The following is a 20137-nucleotide window of genomic DNA, read 5'->3' on the forward strand; positions in this document are numbered from 1 at the left end:
CAGTGACCTGTGGTGACACCACTACATTCTAACCTGGGTGACAGTGTGAGATCCTGTCTCCAAAAAAAAAAAAAATCTACTGAACTGAAATTAAACCAAGAGTTAAATAAATAAATAAATAAAGCCCTGAGCCCTGCTGCTTCAAGTAGGAGCCGTGAGCCTGAGTGGGCCAGGCTCTTTCCCAAGGCCGATCTTTCCATCTTTGGGAAGGAGCTCTGGTGGTTTTTCCTCAGAGCAGCTCAAGGACTCCATGACAGGGACCTTTGAATCTAAAGCATGTTAGATTTAGCTTGGGAACTGGCAGCTGCCCAGCCTTGGCCTAGGTGGTGGATACCAGACCCTGGGCTAGGCCACGCCTCTTGCAGGCCTGTGCCTGGGCTGGGCTGTTGCAGCTACTGGAGACTCCAGGGAAGCCCTCTACCCTGGCCTGGCCTTTGACATGGGGACAGCCTCAAGATCCTCCCAGATAGTGAGGCCTGTGGATAAGCCTGTGGGTTAGGAACTTCAATGGCAGCAGGTGGCAGGGAGGTGCAGTGTGTGCGGCAGGCCACCCCCAGCCCCCCAGTCAGGCCAGTATGGCGCATGCTGCCGGCAGATGGGCTCTGGGCTGAGTGCTGACTGTTGACATGGGGTGCATGAGTTCACAAATGCCCCTTCCTCTACCATGTCATCCTTGTTTGACAGGTGAGGAAATTGAAGCAGGTAAAGGGACAGGGCCTGGAATTGAGTGTCAGCATACTCAGCACAGGCAGATCTGGAGGGCTAGATGCCAGGCACCAGCTGTGAGGCTATGACAGTCCCTCATGGGGAAGAGAGAAGCAGCCCCTTCCCAGCCTGGCCCTGGACCTCAGGCCAGCCTCACACACACTGGAGAGGTCGCTCCCAGGCAGCTGAGCATAGGATGCCATGTGGTCCAGCAGTCCTGCTCCCACTGTGCCCAGGAGAAGCCAGAACAGGCACCATGCAGGTCCTAGTACACAACCTCCACACAGCACTATTCATAGTTGCCAAGAGGTGGAAGCAGCCCAGACACCCATCAGCTGAGGAACAGGCTCATGAACTTGGTCTGTGTAGTCAAGAGAATGTCATGTAGCTGCAAGGAGCAGACCCCTGACACACACCACGCTGTGAACATGGCTTGACAGCGTGACACTGAGGGAGGAAGGCCAGATGCAGGACACACCTGTGACTCCATTTGTGTGAAATGTCCAGAGCAGGCATATGCACAGGGACAGAAAGTGGATTAGTGGTTGCCAGGGGCTGGGACAGGGCCGAGGCAGGGCTTGGCAAGTGCTAATGGCCACAGGATCTCCTTTTAGGCAGAGAAAATGTTCTGGATTTAGGCAGAGGTGGCAGTTATCCGACACGGCACATGAAACAAATGCCACTGAAGTATTCACTTTAAAATGGTGAGTTGAGTTTGTGATATCCTGGCAATGTGGGCAGGATTGGGGGAGAAGCCCCCAGTCACTCAAAGCCCAACCTATCTCTCCCCAGAACCCCTGGGAGTGGATACCAGTGAACAAGGGGGCTGGAAGGAGGTTGACGAACACCCTTCTTGCCCCCTAGGGGACTCAAAGACAGTCATGGGTCCCATCATGGGCCATGGGGTGACCCAGCACCTAGAGTCAGGGAGGGGCCTATGCTCCTGGCTCCCTCTTCTTGCCCCCCGGCACACTGTCCTCCCCAGATGGCAATTCCCTCCCACCAGCAATCCCTAGTGTCAGGGAGAGAAAAAGGAAGAAGGAGTGAGCCCAGGCCTGTGCCTGCAGCTTCAGACCCTCCCCTGCTCTGGCCCACTCAGTTGAGGACCCTCAAGATCCCCCAGTGCTGCCTGTTACCCTGATACAGGCATATTATAGTTTATAATAAGATGGCATATAACCTGGTTCAAGAGGCAGGTATAGGTTGGGGTGATGTAACTACGTCACCCACGTTTGTCTGTTCTCATATTGGAACCCCTGATTGTAAGGTGGCAATCCAACTCAGCAGGTCTGAGCTCACCTGGAAAAGGACTGGCTTGAATGATTTCTGGCTTCAGGCCCAGCTCAACTAGGGGTTGGATCAGTGCTGTCGGGACTTGGTTCAGCATCTCCACCTCCTAGTTCTGCCTTTGAGGTTGTACCCCCTCCTAGTGGCAGCTTTACTCTGTGAGCCCCTCACTCAGGCTGCAGGGAAAGGATGAGGGGGTGCACAGAAGTCTCAGGAGTCTGCCTTGTTGGCGCCATGACCAGGGAGATGTGGTGTCCTGGGTCACGTACCAGCCTCTGGCACTGGGAGCAGCCCTCCCACAAAGAATCAGAATCTGGGTCCCACAAGGAGGGGGGGTGGCAAAACCACTGCAGGTTTGGAGGGTGGGTGAGTGAGTGTCCTGCAGGTGATTTGGGTATCAATCCCCAGCACATAGGTCAGCTGGGGCTCAAGTTGCCATAACAACTGCTGTGAGCAGGATGCCTCCATCCCACAGCCTGAGGTTCCCTGTGATGAAGCTGGTGAAATATCCCCAGTGCCCTGGGGTTTGGAGAAGAATCTAATGACTCTCACATGACAATGACCAAAGGATTGGAGGAAGGAGAGGCCTGGCAGCAGGGTGGGCTCCAGAGGCACAGAGTGTCTCAGGCCTTGCCCACTGGCCTTCCAAAGCCACGCTGATCCCATGGCAGCTCCTCATCCAGGCCCAACGAGGCCACACAGCCCGTGGCCCCAGGCTCATGTTCCACCATGAGGAGCAGGCTCCACCATCTGTGCACTCCACTGTCTCACCTTGATGGTAGGGTGCATGGGCGAGGTGCACATGTGTGGTGTGCAGGTGGGGCACACAGGTGAGGTATACAGGTAGGGTGCACAGGTGAGGTGTGCGGGTGGGGTACCTGGGTGAGGTATGCCCAGATGGGGTACATAGGTGAGGTGCAAAGGTGGGACATGCAGATGGCGAAAGCAGGTAGGATGCACAGGTGTGTGTGCCAACAGTGCTGGCCCACCTCAGAGAGCCATTGGACACTGTTGGGTGCCATGGCCATGTGTTTACTGGACAGGAGTGTGGGAGTTCCTTGGAGCAGCCGCTGAGGCCAGGTGAGTGAGGGATGCTCAAGAGACCATCGCTAAATGCAGGTGCAGTTTGGGTGAGATGAGAGAGTGCTGCTCAGAGCTGTAGAGATTAAGAAAAACATGACTGAGTGGGCGCAGTGTGGCAGGTGGGGGTGGCCGGTCAGCATGGAGCCTTGAGCCTGTGCCTCCTGCAGGGCCCTGCCCAGGACGGGCATTGCTCCTGGTCCCCAGACCATCACAGAGGAGCAGGTGCTGGTCCTGGCCATCCTGTCTTGGCCTGTCCTCTGCAAAGGGGTTTCCTTTCCATCTCAGGGCCACCAGCATTGAAGGTGGGTCTAGAAATGCTCTCCCCAAAAGAGAGTAACTTCACTGGAAGGGGTGGTTTGGCACCTTCTGGCCCTTTCTGCCTTGGGCCTCTACCCTTCTGGGCACTGGATGGCATCAGCACCTCCTGTCTTTGGCTCTAAGCATTGCCCTCAGGCCTCTGGGGGCCTCTCAGAGGGGCTGGATGGCAGAACCCCAATGAAGCCTTTGTGTTCCAGGCCTGTGTGTGTCTATAAGGCTGTTGCTGCCTAGTGTGATAATGCCGCTGTCTCCTGGATCCCTGGATGTTCCTGACCCAGCCACGTTTTGGCAGCTCTGCTTGAAGCTGCCCTTCCCTGTCAGGCCCTGAGATTTATGGGGCTGGAACTCTGGGTGTGCACAGGACCCCAGGGCTTATCAGTCTGTCCTCACCTCTCTGAGGCCATCTACATAACCACTTCCAGGACATCAGCAGCCTGGTTGTGTGGGAAGTGTCAGGCACGCTGGCCAGAGAGTCTTGACCCCAAAAGCCCGTCAGCAAGAATGCTGGGAATCCTGGGGACTCAGGGGGTCCTGAGTATGTGGCCTATGCTAGGTCCCTGAGAACGTCCTTTGGACCCCACCAGCTCTGGCAGGCATCGGCCTTGCCTCTCCTCCCACCCTCTCCCAGGCTGCAGCCTCTCAGCAGCCAATAGGAAGAGCCAGTGGGCCCAGAGTCCTGGTGACTGTTCCTGCTTCAGGCTGCAGTCTCTGGGTGGGCACTGTGGGGGCAGATACTGGGCCCTGCAGGACACTTTGCCTGTCTCGTAATAGGTAAGTGTCCAGGTGAGTCCACAGGCATCTCTCTCACAGATCCACCGAGTGCCCAGAGCCCCAGGTCCTGCCCCAGTGCTCCCCCAAGTTGTCCAGAGGGTACAGCCCAGGGACAAGACGTGCCTCCCAGCTGGGGATTCCCTGCAGCACTTCCTGCCTAGCTCCCGGGTTTGCCACAAGAACACTTTCTCACAGCAGTGAGGGGGACGCCCCACCCTGCCGCCGCTGTGAAATGCAGAAGTTTCCCTTGCAAGGTCCCAGAGGGAGGGGAAACACAGGGCTTGGGAAAGTCCTTGCCCCCCCCCCGCCCCCGCCCCAGCCAGGTGAGGTCTGCCAAGGCTGAGGCCAAGGCCCACCCTCAGGTCTGCCCTGAAATGAGCCAGAATTGGGGATCTGGGGCAGCACCTGCACTCTGGGCTGGAGCTAGGGCCTCCTCTTAGGGCCTCTGAGAAGAGAGAGCCCAGCACTGACCCCTCTGAAGGAACTCCCGGCAGTGTGAACCTCAGAGTGAATGATGACACAACAGGACTCAAACCCGGAGTCACATAAATATCCACAAGTCAAAGTGATGTGAATAAGTAAGGGAGGGAGAAGGGACAGCCCTTCCCCACTCAGGAGCTCCAGGAAATAAATGCAGCCGCAGCAGTGCAGGGAGCGGAAAGAGCCCCGCACACACACACAATAAAACTGGCAGAGACCAGCCAGGGGCCCATGGGCCTCCCCAAGAAGCTTGCTCATGACAAGGAAAAGGCAGGATCTGTCCCAGGGAGAAGCCAGCAGATGTCACTGTCCCACTGCCCAAGATCAACTTTACTGCCGTGGACACTCCACATGGCCAAGGTGAACCCTGGGCCATGGAGCCAGCCTGGTCCCTCTACAGTGCCTTCTTGGACCAAGGTTGTGGATGTAGGGGAGGTGCCTGCACCCTCCTCTGAGACTTCCACCTGCCCCCAGGCCCCCTGATCCCTGCTCTCAGAGTAAACCTGATGACAGCTGCTCCCTCCCAGCCAGCCCCACCGCCTGGGACACAGCCTCAATGGTGGCTTTCACAAGGGCCTAGACAATGCCCCATGTTGTCCAGAGGGTCAGGCTGCCCCTGCTACCGCCTCAGTGACAGACACAAGGCTTCCTGCCTGAGACTTCAGACCCCATGCTCCATGATTAAGGATGGTTGTGCTGGGTGGGACAGTCTGACCTTCCTTTTGGTCTACAGCCTGTGCTTACTGAGTGATGGGGGAGGGGTGCTGCATGTGCCTCAGTTTCCTCATCTGTGTAGTGAGGATGACATGGTGTCCAGCACAAGGTGTTATTGGAACTCACATGACATCACTCACAGATGCATGGTCAGTGTGAGGTGTCCCTGGGGATGGCTGGTGGGGGTCAAATCCCTCAAGGTGATGGTGCTGTGGGCTTGGCCTGGCCAGCTCGCTCCTCACTGGATTCAGAGTCCTGCAGTGTTCTCTGTCCGCCTGGGGTCAGAGCTTGCACGTTGGGGGTCTCTAGACTAGGTGCTTGTGGAGTGGGGGTGCTCTAGGGCTAATATGGCCTCTGAGGGACAGCCCCATGCTGGGCGTTGTAGGAGGTGAACAGGGACCCAGGGAGTGCCCAGCCCTACCCTCTGACCCCTGGGAGCTGCTCATGGCCTCTGTGAGTACCCTGCCTGAGACATACTGAGGGCCCAGTGTGGGGCCTGGCCTGTGTCATGCTGTGGCATGAAAGCAGCACAAAAGTGGTACAACCCCCGAGTGACAGGGATCCAGCTCAGAGCTGCCCTGCAGGTCCCTCTTGCAGGTTACTGCTGGCCAGGCTGTTGAACAAATGAGTGAATGGAGGATGGATGAGGGTGCATGTGCTCACGATCACACACCTGGAGTTCTTGCCAAATGACCAGGGATGGTGGCATCTTGATGCCTGAGAACAGCCCACTCTGGGCTCAGCTTGGAGCTCCCCACCCTGAGAGTAGCCCTGCGGGTCAGACCTGCTCCTTGGGGGAATGACCATCCCTGACCCCTGCCTTCATCCCAGGAGTCCCGAGCAGGCTAGTGTGGGGAGGGGACAGTCATCCCAGCCCCCTTGGTCCTAGATACTGTCCTCCGCTCCAGCTCTTAGAAGAGATGCCCTGAACCTTAGGCCTCCTGCCATCGTCCCCTCTCTTTCTTGGTGTTCAGTGCCCACTGCCAGCAGGTGGGCAGTGTGGGCTCTGGTGTGTGCGGGGAGCAGACACCAAATAGAGTGTAGCTAGGTCCACGAACCCTCCAGAGAGTGAGGCTGTGGGTCTTCAGCCTCTTCTGTTGACTAGTTGTGGTTCAGAGGCCCTGCCCTGGCAGGCACATCAGTGGGTCAGCAGGGACCCAAGAGCTGGGGTGGACAGAGCTGGGTGGCCCAAGCAGCAGGCAGGGAGCTGGTATGGCCCTGAGCAGATGCCAGAGGAGGTGCAGACTGGGAGCCCTGCCTTGCTAGGCACAGTGTAGTGTCCTGCTGCTGATCATTTGGAGCTCAGGCAGCAGCTAGAACCTGAGGCCTGGAAGCAGGTCACAGCCCTTCAGGGGCATCTAGGCATGGGGGTCAGGGCCTTAGTGTCTTTGGTGTCTCCAGGCCCTGGCTGTGCACCCAGAGGTCACCCCTCCACCCTGGCACCCTGGGAAGGAGACAGCAAACAGTGCAAGCTCATCTCCCATGTGTGGGAGGCCCACAAGAAGGGCCTGGCCATGGAATGCCTAGCCTGGCCAACCACCCAGTGAGCCCCACAGGAGGCCCCTATGGCTCCCGGCCTTAGTTTAAAATAAAATAATGCATTAATTACATACATGTGGTGTAATTCACATGTACTTTGCATGTCCTATTTAGAGCATAGCTGCCCCAGCTGTGGCAAATGCAATACGTGAAAGAGCTTCATCACCTCTGTGGTACCCCCTGGGCCGTGTGTGGCCTTTGTGGTCAGTCCCCAGCCTTGTGACTGTCTGCTTTGGGCCCCATAGTTTTGCCTTTTCCAGAATATTGTTAGATGGAGCTGCTTAGCACATGGGTTTTGGGGTCCAACTTAGCATGGTGCAGGTGAGGGTCCTCAGGTTGCTCTCTGTGCCCCATTCCTTGGCTGCAGAGTGGAATCCATGCATGGGAGAGCCACAGTTTGTTTGTCCTTCTCTGACCACACACACACACACTGACAACGGCCCATGAAGCCACTCTGCATAGCGTGTGCCACCTTTCGCGGGATTGTGGCTTTCATTCCCCTTGAATTTTCACTGCTTTTCGGTCCTGTGATAAGTGTAACTTTATAAGAAGCTACTACAGTGTTCCCCAGGGAATCCTGCCACTCTGCATCCTCATTGGCAATGGGAAGAGTCCAGCTGCCCTGCGCCTCTGCCCACTCCTGGGGTGGGCAGTGCTTGTGTCTGAGTTGGTTTTGCCATTCCCGTGGGCCTGCAATGGGATCACATCATGACTAATGGTACTGAGAATCTTTCCATGCACCATTTCAGGCATTTTGTGGCAGGGCTCATGGAGCGTGGATCTGGCACACAGTAGGTATTCAGTAAATGCTGAGTAAGCCATCCAGTCTCTGCCCCACAACTGGCCAGTCCTTTCTGAGAACACAGTCACTCCTGGGCACAGTCAACCTGAGGCATGTCCAACTCACCAGGGGCAGCCAAGGCCATAAGCCCCCAAGGCCACAGAAGGGTGAAGACGCCGACCACCTGGGCCTTCAAAGTGAGAATGAGGGTGGGCACCAGGCAGAGGCCCTGACATGGGTCTGGACACCTTGGGGTGAGGCCAGCGCCCTCCTAAAATACTATTCCTGTGGTCTGTCATCAGGCCAGTAATTAGGCAACCTAGCAGCTTGCTGAAAAGAGTGTCTTTTCTGTCCTGTGGCTTCACGCTCAAAGGTGGCCTGAGCAAGCACTGATAAGGCCACTTCATGAGTTGTGCTCTTTGCACCAGTGGATGCTCCATCCCTAGGGCTCTCATGGAGATGGCAGTGACAGCTCCACCTGCCTGGCTGCCTGGCCCTCTGGCCTAGCGGCCTTCACCCTTTTTGAGGCGCTGCTGCCACCTGCTGGGTCCTTTAGGCATTGCAGGGGCAGGAGGCATCCCCACCCAGGGTGTCCCTGGGCCTGGTGCTGGGCAGGGTGCACTGGGGAGCCTTGCTGGCCATGTGACCTCAGGACAGGTACACACATCTCAGAGCTATTTTCTCAAACACTCAATGGGTGTGAACGAGGCCCCTGCCCGGGTCCTGCTGTGTCCAGGACGTGCTGCTGCAGCTGTCATTACACCAGCATCTGTGAAGATGCCATCCCTGGCACTTCTTGGCATCCACTCTCAGCCCAGTAAGCCACCAGTCAGAGGCCCAGATGCTGAAGGAAGAGCCAGGGGACTTCCTGGCTTCACCCAGCCCAGCACTCGCGCCGTCAGCAAACATTCAAGTGGTCTGAGTGCTGTTGTGTGCTGGGGGCCCAGAGGCCCTTCAGGCTTGAAGGGTGCAAGGGCCTCCAAGTTGGGAGGGAGCTGACCTGACCTGGTCCCATCCTGAGACAAAGGCCGTGTTCCTGATGGTGCCAGCTGCCCCTCCCTGCCATCAGGCCGCAGCCTTTTTATGGCCATGTCTCTCAGAGAGTAGAGAAAATAGCCCCTTGTCTCTGGTGTGGAAGTGGGCTGTCTGGGCAGTGGGGAGGGTGCACTAGGGCATGGACGGGTGTGGTGGTCAGGGCCAGGTGACTCTGGCCTTGGTGTTTGCCCACAGTGACAGGCAGGAGCTGTGCTAGCCCATGCTGATGCTAATGGTCTTGCCCATGTCCAGACAACTTTTCCTGTCCCTCACATCTGTCACAGGTCAGCAGCACAGCACTTGATGACCCCTCACAGGAGCTCCCACACCTCAAAGTAGCTCACACTGACAGCTGACCCCCTGGGTCCTTCTGTGTGGCCCAGAAACCCTTGTGAGGAGACACCCAGGCACAATGGGCAGAGCTGCAGATGATGACCTGATCTTGGACATAGCTGGCAAATAGGGGCCACAGCCAGCACATGCAGCCATACGGATGAGTTTGCTGTGCAGCAGAAGCAGCCAGGCCTGAGAGAGAACCCAAAGTGCCTGATTCTGCTTAGCACAAAGTAACTTGTCCTTTCAGGACAGGTGAAAGGATAGGAATTTGACGGGGCTGTGCAAGTGTGGTAGACATCCAGACGGTGCTGGGGGCAGAAGGCGGTGAGGGCCTGGGGCTGGAAGGGCCCCTCTGAGCAGCGGTGCATACAGCTTTGGCCACAGTTCAGTGGCTTGAAATTGTCCCCATTTATTCTCTGTTCTGGAGCTCAGAGCTCCCAAATGAGTCCCAGTGGGGCCATCGAGGGGCTGGCGCCTGGCGGCTCCAGTAGGGTTGCACTGCTTCAGTCTGTTGTTTTTGACATGTCTCCTTCCATCCCCAGTTCTCCCTCTTCCTCCCTCTGCCAGAGTCTCCCACCTCAAGACTCTCAGTCACAGAATCCCTTTAGCTGCAGAAAGCAACATGCCCACGTGCTGTGGACTCCAGGCAGACCCCCTGGGGTTATCCTGCTCAGCACTGGTAGTCACGTGGGTGTGCGCAGCATAAAGTTCAAGATGGGGCTTGTGGCCCACTTTCACATGTACACCGAACAGAGCCAGCGGCAGCAGTTGGCCAGAGTTTGTGGCAGGCAGCCTGGGCACCCTAAGACTGTGGGTGATCTTGGCCTGAGCCACACAGCACTTCTACATGGTGGGCCGTCAGGCAAAGGGTGGGGCAGGCAGGGTTAGACCTGGCTCTGCCAGTTCATTGGGTTATTTTCCAGCACATCAGGCAGTCAGAGGGTAGCTGGCTGGGACCCTGCACACCCAGGCCCTCCCCAGGCCGGACTGTGTTGGGGAGTCGGGGTAGTCACCCTTGGCCCTGGTCTACCACCTGTCTGACCATGACCCCTGTCTCCCCCAGGGTACCGTGAGGGCTTTCTCTGGAAGCGAGGCCGGGACAACGGGCAATTTTTAAGCCGGAAGTTTGTGCTGACGGAACGAGAGGGGGCCCTGAAGTATTTCAACAGAAGTGACGTGAGCCAGGCATGGGGTGGGGTAGGGGCCCCAGGGTAGTATCCAGGCCTTCAGCTGGGAACCTATGGTGGTTCCCTATCATGTCCCAGCTGCCCTCCTGGATTCCCAGGGGCCATGTGGCCACCCCTATGAAGACCCCCTAGGACCCCTATGAGGACCATCCCATGAAGCCCCCCAAGAGGACCCCCATGAAAATCCCCCAGAACTCCTGTGAGGACCCCCTAGAACCTTTGTAGGTACCCATGTGAGGACCCCATACGACCTCCCAGGAGGGCCCTCATGAGGACTTCCCTTGAATGCCCTCCAGGACCCCCATGAGGATCCACTAGGACTTTCCAGGAACTTCAGGCCTCCTAGGCCCCCAGGACTGGATCCCTGGCTGCCAGCTCCTGTGCTGAAGTGGCTGAGGATCTCCCAGAGCCTGGGTAGCCCCCTAAACTCAGGCCTAGCTGAGAGGTAGAGGGAGTCTTGTTACCCCCCCCCAATCCTGTGGAGCCAACTGGACCCTGGAAGGAAAGACTCCCACTTGGCTAGGGTGCCCTGGGAGAGGTGATCCAGGGATGGGCAAGCATACTGGCTAGAGTGGGGGTCTCAGTAAGGCATCCTAGGACTGCCAAGGGTGTGTGGCCTCCACTCTCTGAGCTGTGGGGGCACTGCTCACAGCGTGGCTACCCCATCAGAGGGGCCCAGCATGGTGGCCTGGAAGCTTCATACCTAGGGAGCAGACACCAGGCCAGCCAGTACAGATAGGATAGCTGGGGCAGAAGGAGCCCCAGAGGCAGCAGAACTATCTGCAGGAGGGGCAGAGAAGGGGCTGTCTGCCCACTTGCTCAATGTCACTGGGTCTTCACCATCCTCAGGAGAAAGGTACTTTACTTTTGACTTACAGACCAGAAGCCGAGGCTCAGAGAGGTTAGGTAACTTGCTCAAAGCCACATAGCCTGTCAAGTGCTTCCACCATCCACAGAGCCCAGCCTTTCTGTTCCCTCAAGTTGGACAATGGCCCCTGCTTGGTACTCAGACTAGACCTTTCTTCTCAGGCCAAGGAGCCTAAGGCTGTTATGAAGATCGAGCATCTCAATGCAACATTCCAGCCGGCCAAGATTGGCCATGCCCACGGCCTGCAGGTCACCTATCTGAAGGACAACAGCACCCGGAACATCTTTGTCTACCATGAAGATGGGAAGGTGGGTCGTGGGGGCTTAGGATGCCCGGGAACCAGGTTGCCATCCCCACCAAAGGGGGCTGCCAGCTCATTTAGTGGCATCTACCCCTCAGCACCCCGTGCCCTCAGCGGGCCCTTTCGAGAGGACCCATGTTTGTGGGGTCCTATGTGTGTCCTTCTGGCCGCCTTTGGCTCTGCTGAGAGACAGCTTAACCCTTGGTGCCCACTCCTGCTCCCTCCTACCACTTTCACACCCAGCATCTCTAGAGGGCCAGGGTGGAGGGAGGGCCCAAGCCAAACTCCCCCAAAGTCTGTCCTTTGCCCTTGTGCAAGACTAAGGGGCCAGTGTACGGCCTGTCACTTTGGTTTTCATTTCCATTTTATCAAGTGTGTACATGCACATGGCTTAAAGAGTTAAATAGTTAAGTCCTGAGAAACAGAAGTTTGAGGCTCCTCCTAACCCCTTTTGGGAACTTGTCCCATGTTTATAAATAACATGCGCGTGGCGCTGCAGATTTGTCCATTTTAGGCACCATCTGACGCCTGCCCATATGGAAGATGAGCCACGCTCCCTCCAGCCGTGCCGCCCACGTGGGGGCCGTGGCCCTGCATGGCTGTGCTCAGTGTGTATTCAGGGTTGATGTTATCGTGGCTGTGAAAATGCCAGTCAGACCTGACCGCAGAGCAAGCAAACTACTTTCCCGTGCTGTGCACATGTTACTTTCCCGAGAGCTGACACTTGTGTTTCCCCCATAGTTGACCATGTGCTCACTTAGCTAATGTCTAGGGCTCCTAGCTAATGTCTATCTGGAGATATCTGTCCTGCAGCCCATCTTGCTCCTGGGGATCCCTGCTTCCTGAGCCCTCATCTTATTGGATTGCGTCTTCCTTGTGGTGAAGCACAACTATCAGCAGGCCCAGAGAGGGGCGCCTGCAGGGCAGGTTGCCTGAAAGTTCTTTCTTCCACTTGATTTAGACTATGGCTAGATGTAGAATTCTGGGTTGGAATTAGTTGTCCTTCCTAATTCTGAAGGCTTTGCACCACCGACCCTCCCTCCCAGAAAGCTTGTCTCAGGTTTTTATGTTTCCTGGCACTGTGCCTTGGCCTGGGTCTGTTCTCTGTTGTGTGGGTCACTGGCTGGGCCCGTCCAGTTTAGTAACGCATAACTGTGAGACCAGGGGGTATTTTGGATATTTTCTTAAATTATTTCTTTAGTAATTTCCTCCCTCTACTTTCTCTATTCTCATGTGTCTGAAACTTTTATTATTCAGATGTCAGTTCTTTTAGACTCATTCTCTTGTTTTCCTTCTATTCCTATTTTTCTTTTTTTCTCTACTTTCTGAGAAACTGCTTCAACTTTGTCTTCTGAGTCTTCTATTGAGGGTTTCTTTTTTTGCAGTTTTTCTTTTTGGCCGGGGCCAGGTTTGAACCCACCACCTCCCGTATATGGGGCTGGCACCCTACTCCTTTGAGCCACAGGTGCCGCCCTATTGAGGGTTTCTTTTCTGTTCTCAAATTTTTAATTGTGTAGAGCCTGTTTGTGTCCTTGGCATGTTCCTTTTTCAAGCACTGTTCTTGTTTCATGACTTAGTATCTTATCTCTAATTATTAATGTTAATTTTTGAAGCTTTCTTATCCCTGAAAAACATTCATTTCTTCTAAGTTGCTAAGCTGTCTTGTGAGATTTGCTCTGTCTTCCACGTGAAACAGACATCCTGGGATCTGGGGCTGATTGGATTCCCCTGAGAAATTCCTACTGACCAGTGCAGATACACTTGAGCCCTGGTGCTGTGGGGGCTCAAGAGGAGGAAGAAGCTCTGCATTCAGTGGTCCCCAGGATCACTGTCCCTGAAGAGGCACATGGTCTGTGTTCCATCACCGTCCCCAAGTGGTGCCTATCTGCCCACACACTGTACCTGCAGAGGCCTCTCTTGCCTTCCCTGGAGAATGAACCTCTGTCTCCTGCGATTGAAGGGGTAGGGAGGGGCCATATTTCCACTGGTCCCCTGCTCAGGGCCCCTGACTCCCACTATGGAGGACCTAGAGCTAGCTGCCCAAGCCCTTGGGAGCTGTGTGGTACAGATGGGAACACCCATCTCAGCTTTGCCCTCTCTCAGCTTAGCATTCAGCTTGGTCATTCCGCATATATCCACTTGTTTGCTACAGTCACTTTATAGCAGTTCTCTCCCATCTCCTGGGTTTAGGCCTTAAAACAGCCCTGTAGATTGTGCTAACAGGTCGCTGCAGGGAACTTGGCTCAGGGTGTGTGAGCAGGTCTTCAGCTGTATCCAAAAGCTTCCATCTTCCCTTTCCTTGAAAGGTGACTGAGCTTAGGGACAAAAGGGGTGGCCACAGAAACATGGGGACATGCGAGACATGCGAGACCCCCACCAAACCCCCACTGTGAGGAGTATAAGAAAGGGAGGCACAGTGAGAGTGGTCACTAGTCCTGGGGGGGGAACAGCATTCCAGAGAGAGGAAACCCATGTGCAAAGGCGAAGCAGGGCAGGAAAGGAAGTGGGTAGGGAATAGCACAGCACAGTACTCTCAAGGTGGCACCCAGCCCTGCAGGACAGAGGACTTCCGCCTTCACTGGGGCACAGTGGGGGAAGCCTGTGAGGGTGTCAGGCCTGAGGGCAGGTGAGAGGCATGGCTGCAGAGATGGTGGTCACTGGGCCCTGGGAGACCAGTGGGGAGAGCTGGGTTCCTAGCAGGGCAGAGGGAGAGGTCTTAGGTTGAATCTGTGAGAACAGGGCAGAGGGTGGAATTAGAGTGTTGGCTCATACCAGGGTAGCTGGAGGGACCCCAGGGGAAGACAACTGTGTCCTGAAAGCCAAGGGGAAGCACAGCATGGGCAGGATTTGGGAGTGGTAATCACTGCAGTGGAGGGCTGATGCACAGGAAGGGTATCACCACAGTAACCACTGCAAAGGTCTGGGTAAGTGTGAGCCATTACACTCACAGAGTGAGGGTATCACCAGCATTGTGAAGTCTTAAAGAGGTAGAGTCTGTAGCAGAGGGTGGATGGGTCTGGACAAGCATGGAGGGTTGGGAGGGCAGGGCAGGGCAGGAGGCCATGGGCTCTGTGGCCAAGGATGGTGGGTTCAGCATGCTTCATTCACATTGTTGAAGGGGACGGCCAAAGTGGAGGGGGTAGGGCCTATGGAGTGAACTCTTGGGTAGAGGCCACAGGGCAGAGTGGGCAGTGACCATGACCATGGCCGCCTTCCTCCAGGGCTGTGACAAAATACAAGGGAGGAAGGGGCTGGGGGATGAGGTGGGGCAGCTTGTGGGCTGCTAGGATCTCTGACTCTGGAGTACAGTGACCAAGAGAGGCTGAACTGACAGGTGGGGACTGGGGCCCAACCAGGGGCTCCAGACTCCAGGCTGACCAGGATGGGAGGGACCAGGCCCTTCTGCTGGACAGACCTGGGATGGGCACTGGTCTGGGGCAACAACAGCAGGGCTGAGTTTGGAGATTTGAGGGCTCCCACAGTGGAGCTGGAAGGATAGAGAGGGGTCCTGCAGGCCAGGGCTACGGCCTCGGCCCACCAACCCCCAACACCTTCTCTCTGGAGAGCATTTCCACCACCACCAGCTCTAAGCAGGTTACAAATAGATGAGCCTCCCTCTTCCCTCCACCCCAAGACCTGCACAGCCACAGAACAAGGATCTGGAAAAGCTCAATCTGAAAGAATTGTGGGGCTGTGTGGGACATCAGCACCCCTGCTGTGCCCAGCCTATGGACTCCCTTGCTGGTGTCTGAGAAGGCAGGGGGTGGGGTGAGGGGAATCACCCTTCCTTGGGGTGCCCTGGCTCATGGACCCCCTTGGCCCATGGCCCATGCCAGCCTCTGACTCCTAGGAGATTGTGGATTGGTTCAACGCTATTCGAGCTGCCCGCTTCCACTACCTGCAGGTGGCGTTCCCCGGAGCAAGTGATGCAGATGTGAGTAGCTGCCCTGCTCCCCTCCTGGGGTGGGGGCCAAGGGAGGTAGACATCTCAGCCCAAATGCCTGCCCCCTAGTATAGGATGACTTTGAGCCCTGTGGTGGGTTGGGAGACAGGCTGAGACCCACTCGGGAGTGGCCCTCTCCTGCTCCAGCAATCTGGGCATTTTAGCTCAGCTACAACAGAGAGGGAGTGGAAAGAGGTGGGAGACAGGGGAGGGAGACTGGGCCCCACCCGCAGCCTCTTTCTGGGAGGGGGCATAGCCTGAAGGGGCTCTTGGGGGAGGCTGAGGCAGCTTCTAAGGGACCAGCCTAGGTGCCTCACCAGCCCCACCTGACTTGAGTTTCCACCCAGCTGGTGCCAAAGCTCTCCAGGAACTACCTGAAGGAAGGCTACATGGAAAAGACAGGGCCCAAGGTGGGTGTGCAGGGCGTGCGCAGTGGGGCTGTGGCCTGGCAGCAAAACCTCTTTTCTGCTTGTTCTGTTACTTGGGCCCAGGCCACCCTGGGATGGAACATGGGGTGTGCTGTGGAGAGTCTTGAGTGGCCTTCTTGGGTGCCACCTGAGTGTTTTTCTAAGCTGGCCATCTGGCTGTGGCAGCCCTGACCCCCAAAACATTTGTAATAGCAGGTGAGCTTCAGGTTGGTCCTTGCAGCCCCTTGTCTGTACCCAGCTGGGTCCCTGCTGAAGTAGGACCACTATCCTGGACTTTGAGTTGGGGTCACATCATGCCTTTCTATCATTCCCTGCTGTGTGTGGGGGGACAAAAATCCCAGAACCCTAGGGGGTGGGCAGTGCAGGCACAGAGGGGCCCACTAGGAGAGTGGCAGGGTAGAGTGGAGGGAAGGTCATACAAGCAGGAGGAACAGCATGTGCAAATGTCCCTCCTACACTGGCGTGGACAAAGCAGGACCAATGGGGCCTGGGAGGCACATGTGATCACTGGGAGCAGGACCCTGTTTCAAGCTGGCCAGCTGGTCACTGGCCCTCTCTGACCCACAGCAAACAGAAGGCTTCCGGAAACGATGGTTCACCATGGATGACCGGAGGCTAATGTACTTCAAAGACCCGCTGGTAAGGGAGGGATGCAGCCCAGAGCAGTCCACACCAGCATGCAGCTGCCCTCTGTCACCTATGGGGTACAGCAGCTTGGCTGATAGGTCCCGCCTGGGACCCGGCCCCATTGCCACCTGGTCCTGCCTGCAGGATGCCTTTGCCAGAGGGGAAGTCTTCATTGGTAGCAAGGAGAGCGGCTACACGGTGCTGCATGGGCTCCCACCATCCACCCAGGGCTACCACTGGCCACATGGCATCACCATTGTCACGCCTGACCGCAAGTTCCTGTTCACCTGTGAGACAGAGTCAGAGCAGCAGGAGTGGGTGGCAGCATTCCAGAAGGTGGTGGACAGGCCCATGCTGCCCCAGGAGTATGCAGGTGAGAGGGAAGTAAGGGGTGGGAGTAGGGCTGCCCAAAGGGGGCACCTGGAAATGAGCTCCCCCTGAAGTTGTGACAAGCCTGGACATTGTTCCCATTTCTAGTGGAAGCCCACTTCAAGCATAAACCCTAGCAAGAAGTGGTCTGGAGGCCCAAGACACTGGACTCATTGTGACATGACTAAGCCAGACAGGAGCTTGGAGGTGGCCAGATCACAGGGGACCTTCAGGTCTTCTTCAGGCCTTCAGGAGGGATACCGGCATCCTGAGGTGGCCAGCTGTCCTAGCCCCACCCTGCTTCTGGGCAGCCCCAGGCATGGCCAGGTAAGGCCTGGGCTGCAGTCACTAGGATGTTTCTCTGGAACCTCATCGCAGGCCACCTCAGCCCAGGGCCTGGCCTGACCTCTGACCCCATCATGCTGCTGCCAACCACGCCCAGCCCACCTACTCCTCTCTCTGCCCATGAGGCCCCTCCCAGCTCAGGGCAGCCCCCAGGAGCTCCAACTAGCTCCAAGCCACCTGTCTTGTACTTCTAGGCTCCAGGGTAGGAACCCCATTACCAGGATGGTCAGGCCATTGTGGTCAGCAGGTGGTGAGGCTGGCCTGGCCAGGACTCTTGGACCTGCCCGCATGCTGAGCCCTGACCCGCCTAGTTCTGCCCTACCCAGCCCAACCCCCCGGCTCAGACCCTCCTCCCCACTTCTACCCTCAGCTAGTATTTATTGAGCACCTAGTGGGTCAGGGTTAGGGTGGAACTGACCCCATGGGTGCAGTTTTCCAGGCAGAAGGAATGGCGTGCTTAGGTCCTGGCCCCAGTGGCTGGAGCCCCTGTGCTCCTGCCCTGGAGGGTCAGCCGGGTGCTGCCTGTGGGTACCCAGCAGCCTTGTTGTTTGCTGGGTGTCTCCCATGTGCCCAGTTAGGTGCTCACTGACCAGCAACCCCTGCCCACTGGCCCTGACCTTGTGGCCTTTGAACCCTTTGAGGATGATGGCCTGAGCCACCATGAGGCTGCCCATGGCAGGAGAGGCCCAACAGCCCAGCCCACCCCCACCTGGACATCTGGCTTGCTGCTGGCGGGCCAGTGGTTACAGCCCTTCTATTTATTTCTCACCTGCTCCTCCTGGGACGCGTCCAGCAGTCCAGACTGGGGCTGGGTCCCCGTGGGTGGGAGGTGCCATACAGTATAGGTCCTGGCTGTCTGCGCAGACAAGGTGGGGATGCTCCTGCGGGTGACCCAGTGGCCCATCCCTCCAGCCCTGCCCAGCTGAGCTGTGTCCGAGGGGAGCCCTGGATAAGCTGGGAGGGTTCCCAAGGCTGGGCACCCTGCCATCCCTGCTGCAGCCTGGAATAAAGTATGGCTCTGGCGTGTTCCCGGCTGTGTGTCTGAGGCTGGGGTCAAAGGGGGCCAAGCTGGGAACACATGGTCCTGCCCTGGCTGCCTCCACCTGGGCAGAAACTGACATAGGAGAAATTGCGTGTCAGCTGGGGGTGGGGGTGGGGTGCAGATAGGGTGCTGGTACCCTGCAAGAGGGCCTCGTGCTGCCGGCTGGTCCTGGAGCATCGAGCACATTTGCAGTGGGTCTGAGCTTGTCATGCGTGGGGGAGCCACTCTGTTCATACCTGCCCTGGGGTCCGAAGCCCTTACCTCACCTCCACCCTCAACCTGGGAGACAAGACCAGCCTAGCACAGAGGGCTCTGGTGAGGTCTGCCCCAGCCTGGGTCAGTGCACAGGGCCATGCCTCATGAGCTCCCAGAGAACACACTGAATCCACTTAAGTGAGGCAGATGTCACCCAACCCCTGCCTGAGGTTCCCAAGGTGGCAGGACGGGGGCAGGGTCCTCACCTCCACTCACTTCCAGAGAACAGAGGTCCCAGGCAGGTGACCCCACACCCAAGAGAGGCTGGGGGCTCACCCTGGCCCTTAGGGACAGCTAAGGGCCTGGCCTTGCCAACCGCCACCATCCACTACCGCTCTCAGGCCCCAGAGGCAAGAGGTTCAGTCCTGGATCAGATGTGAGAATCTGGGTGCCCCTGGATTTACCTTACCGTGTAGGTCAGCCCTGCCCATGGCCCTCTTGTGCTGACCTAGACCCACCTTCCACCATAGAAGTGAGGACACACAGCCTGCCTGCTTCCGTGTGTGTATACATATGTACACACACTGGAGTGCACGTGTGAGAGCTAGGCTGTGTGTGCATGCATGCCTGGTATGTATGTTGGTGTGTGAGTGCATGTATGCATGCGCATGCACTGTGCATTCTACCAAGGACACTGACAATCAGAACATTTTAAAAGGAAATAACAAAAAAACCAACTTTCTAATAGGGAAGAATTTTTTAAACAGGCAGAAAACTTGCAACCTATAAAAGGTCAGTCACTTGGATTATGAGAGGACCCTTGGCAGGGGTCAATGGAGAGCTGGCTGGGCTGCTGGTGGTATCTGGGCCACTGCCAGATGCCATTCACTGTACAGCACCATAGCCTGGACCACAGGGCTTTGGGGAATGCAACCCCATCACTGATGACATCAGTGTTAGCATCTCCCAAGGTTTTTGTTTTTTTTGAAACAGAGTCTCACTTTTTTGCCCTCAGAGTGCCGTGGCGTCACAGCTCAAGGCAACTTCAAACTCTTGGGCTTAAGTGATCCTCTTGCCTCAGCCTCCCAAGTAGCTGGGACTATAGGCACCCACCACAATGCCTGGCTCCTTTTGTTTGTTTTTGTAGAGACAGTCTTACTTTATCGCCCTCGGTAGAGTAACCACGCTGTCACACAGCTCATAGCAACCTCCAACTCCTGGGCTTATGTGATTTCTTGCCTCAGCCTCCCAAGTAGCTGGGACTACAGGTGCCTGCCACAACGCCCAGCCATTTTTTGTTGCAGTTTGGCCCGGGCCGGGTTTGAACCTGCCACCCTTGGTATATGGGGCCAGCACCCTACCCACTGAGCCATAGGTGCCGCCCCATGCCTGGTTATTTTTAAGACAAGGTCTGGCTCGGGCTGGTCTCGAACTCACAGGCTCAGGCAATCAGCCCACCTCAGCCTCCCAGAGTGCTAGGATTACAGGTGTGAGCCATCACACCTGGCCTCGTCTCCTGAGTTAGATGGTCACAAGCACACAGATGCACAACACACACAGTACTGCACCTTGGCAAGTCTTGAGGTTTGTGTGTGGAAGTGAGTGTGACATGTGCCACTGAGGGAGAAATGTTACCTGAGGGAGAAATGTTACCTGGATGGGTGGGATGGCATAGCACAGGGGTGCATGGCTCCAATTGGTTGGCTTTTTCCACTTACTGTTAGTCCTGAGCAAAACTGCACACCCCCCAAATTCACACTCTGCTCAAATTGTTCCTGAATGG

General features: G+C 56.6%; 1 protein-coding gene across 1 annotated transcript in view; it reads left to right on the forward strand.

Moving 5' to 3' along the window:
- ADAP1 (ArfGAP with dual PH domains 1) overlaps positions 1 to 18145 on the forward strand; it is a 50761-nt gene extending 32616 nt beyond the window's left edge. The window contains exons 5-11 of the mRNA XM_003795459.3: positions 10113 to 10225; positions 11266 to 11412; positions 15256 to 15339; positions 15696 to 15758; positions 16344 to 16415; positions 16548 to 16776; positions 16881 to 18145. Of these exons, the coding sequence (XP_003795507.2) occupies positions 10113 to 10225; positions 11266 to 11412; positions 15256 to 15339; positions 15696 to 15758; positions 16344 to 16415; positions 16548 to 16776; positions 16881 to 16909 (737 nt within the window). The 3' untranslated portion in view covers positions 16910 to 18145. The remainder of the gene's footprint in view (positions 1 to 10112; positions 10226 to 11265; positions 11413 to 15255; positions 15340 to 15695; positions 15759 to 16343; positions 16416 to 16547; positions 16777 to 16880) is intronic.
- The last annotated feature ends 1992 nt before the right edge of the window (positions 18146 to 20137 follow it).

The sequence above is a fragment of the Otolemur garnettii genome, unplaced genomic scaffold (assembly GCF_000181295.1).
Source record: "Otolemur garnettii isolate 467f Iridium unplaced genomic scaffold, OtoGar3 scaffold00092, whole genome shotgun sequence".
NCBI classification, from domain to species: domain Eukaryota; kingdom Metazoa; phylum Chordata; class Mammalia; order Primates; family Galagidae; genus Otolemur; species Otolemur garnettii.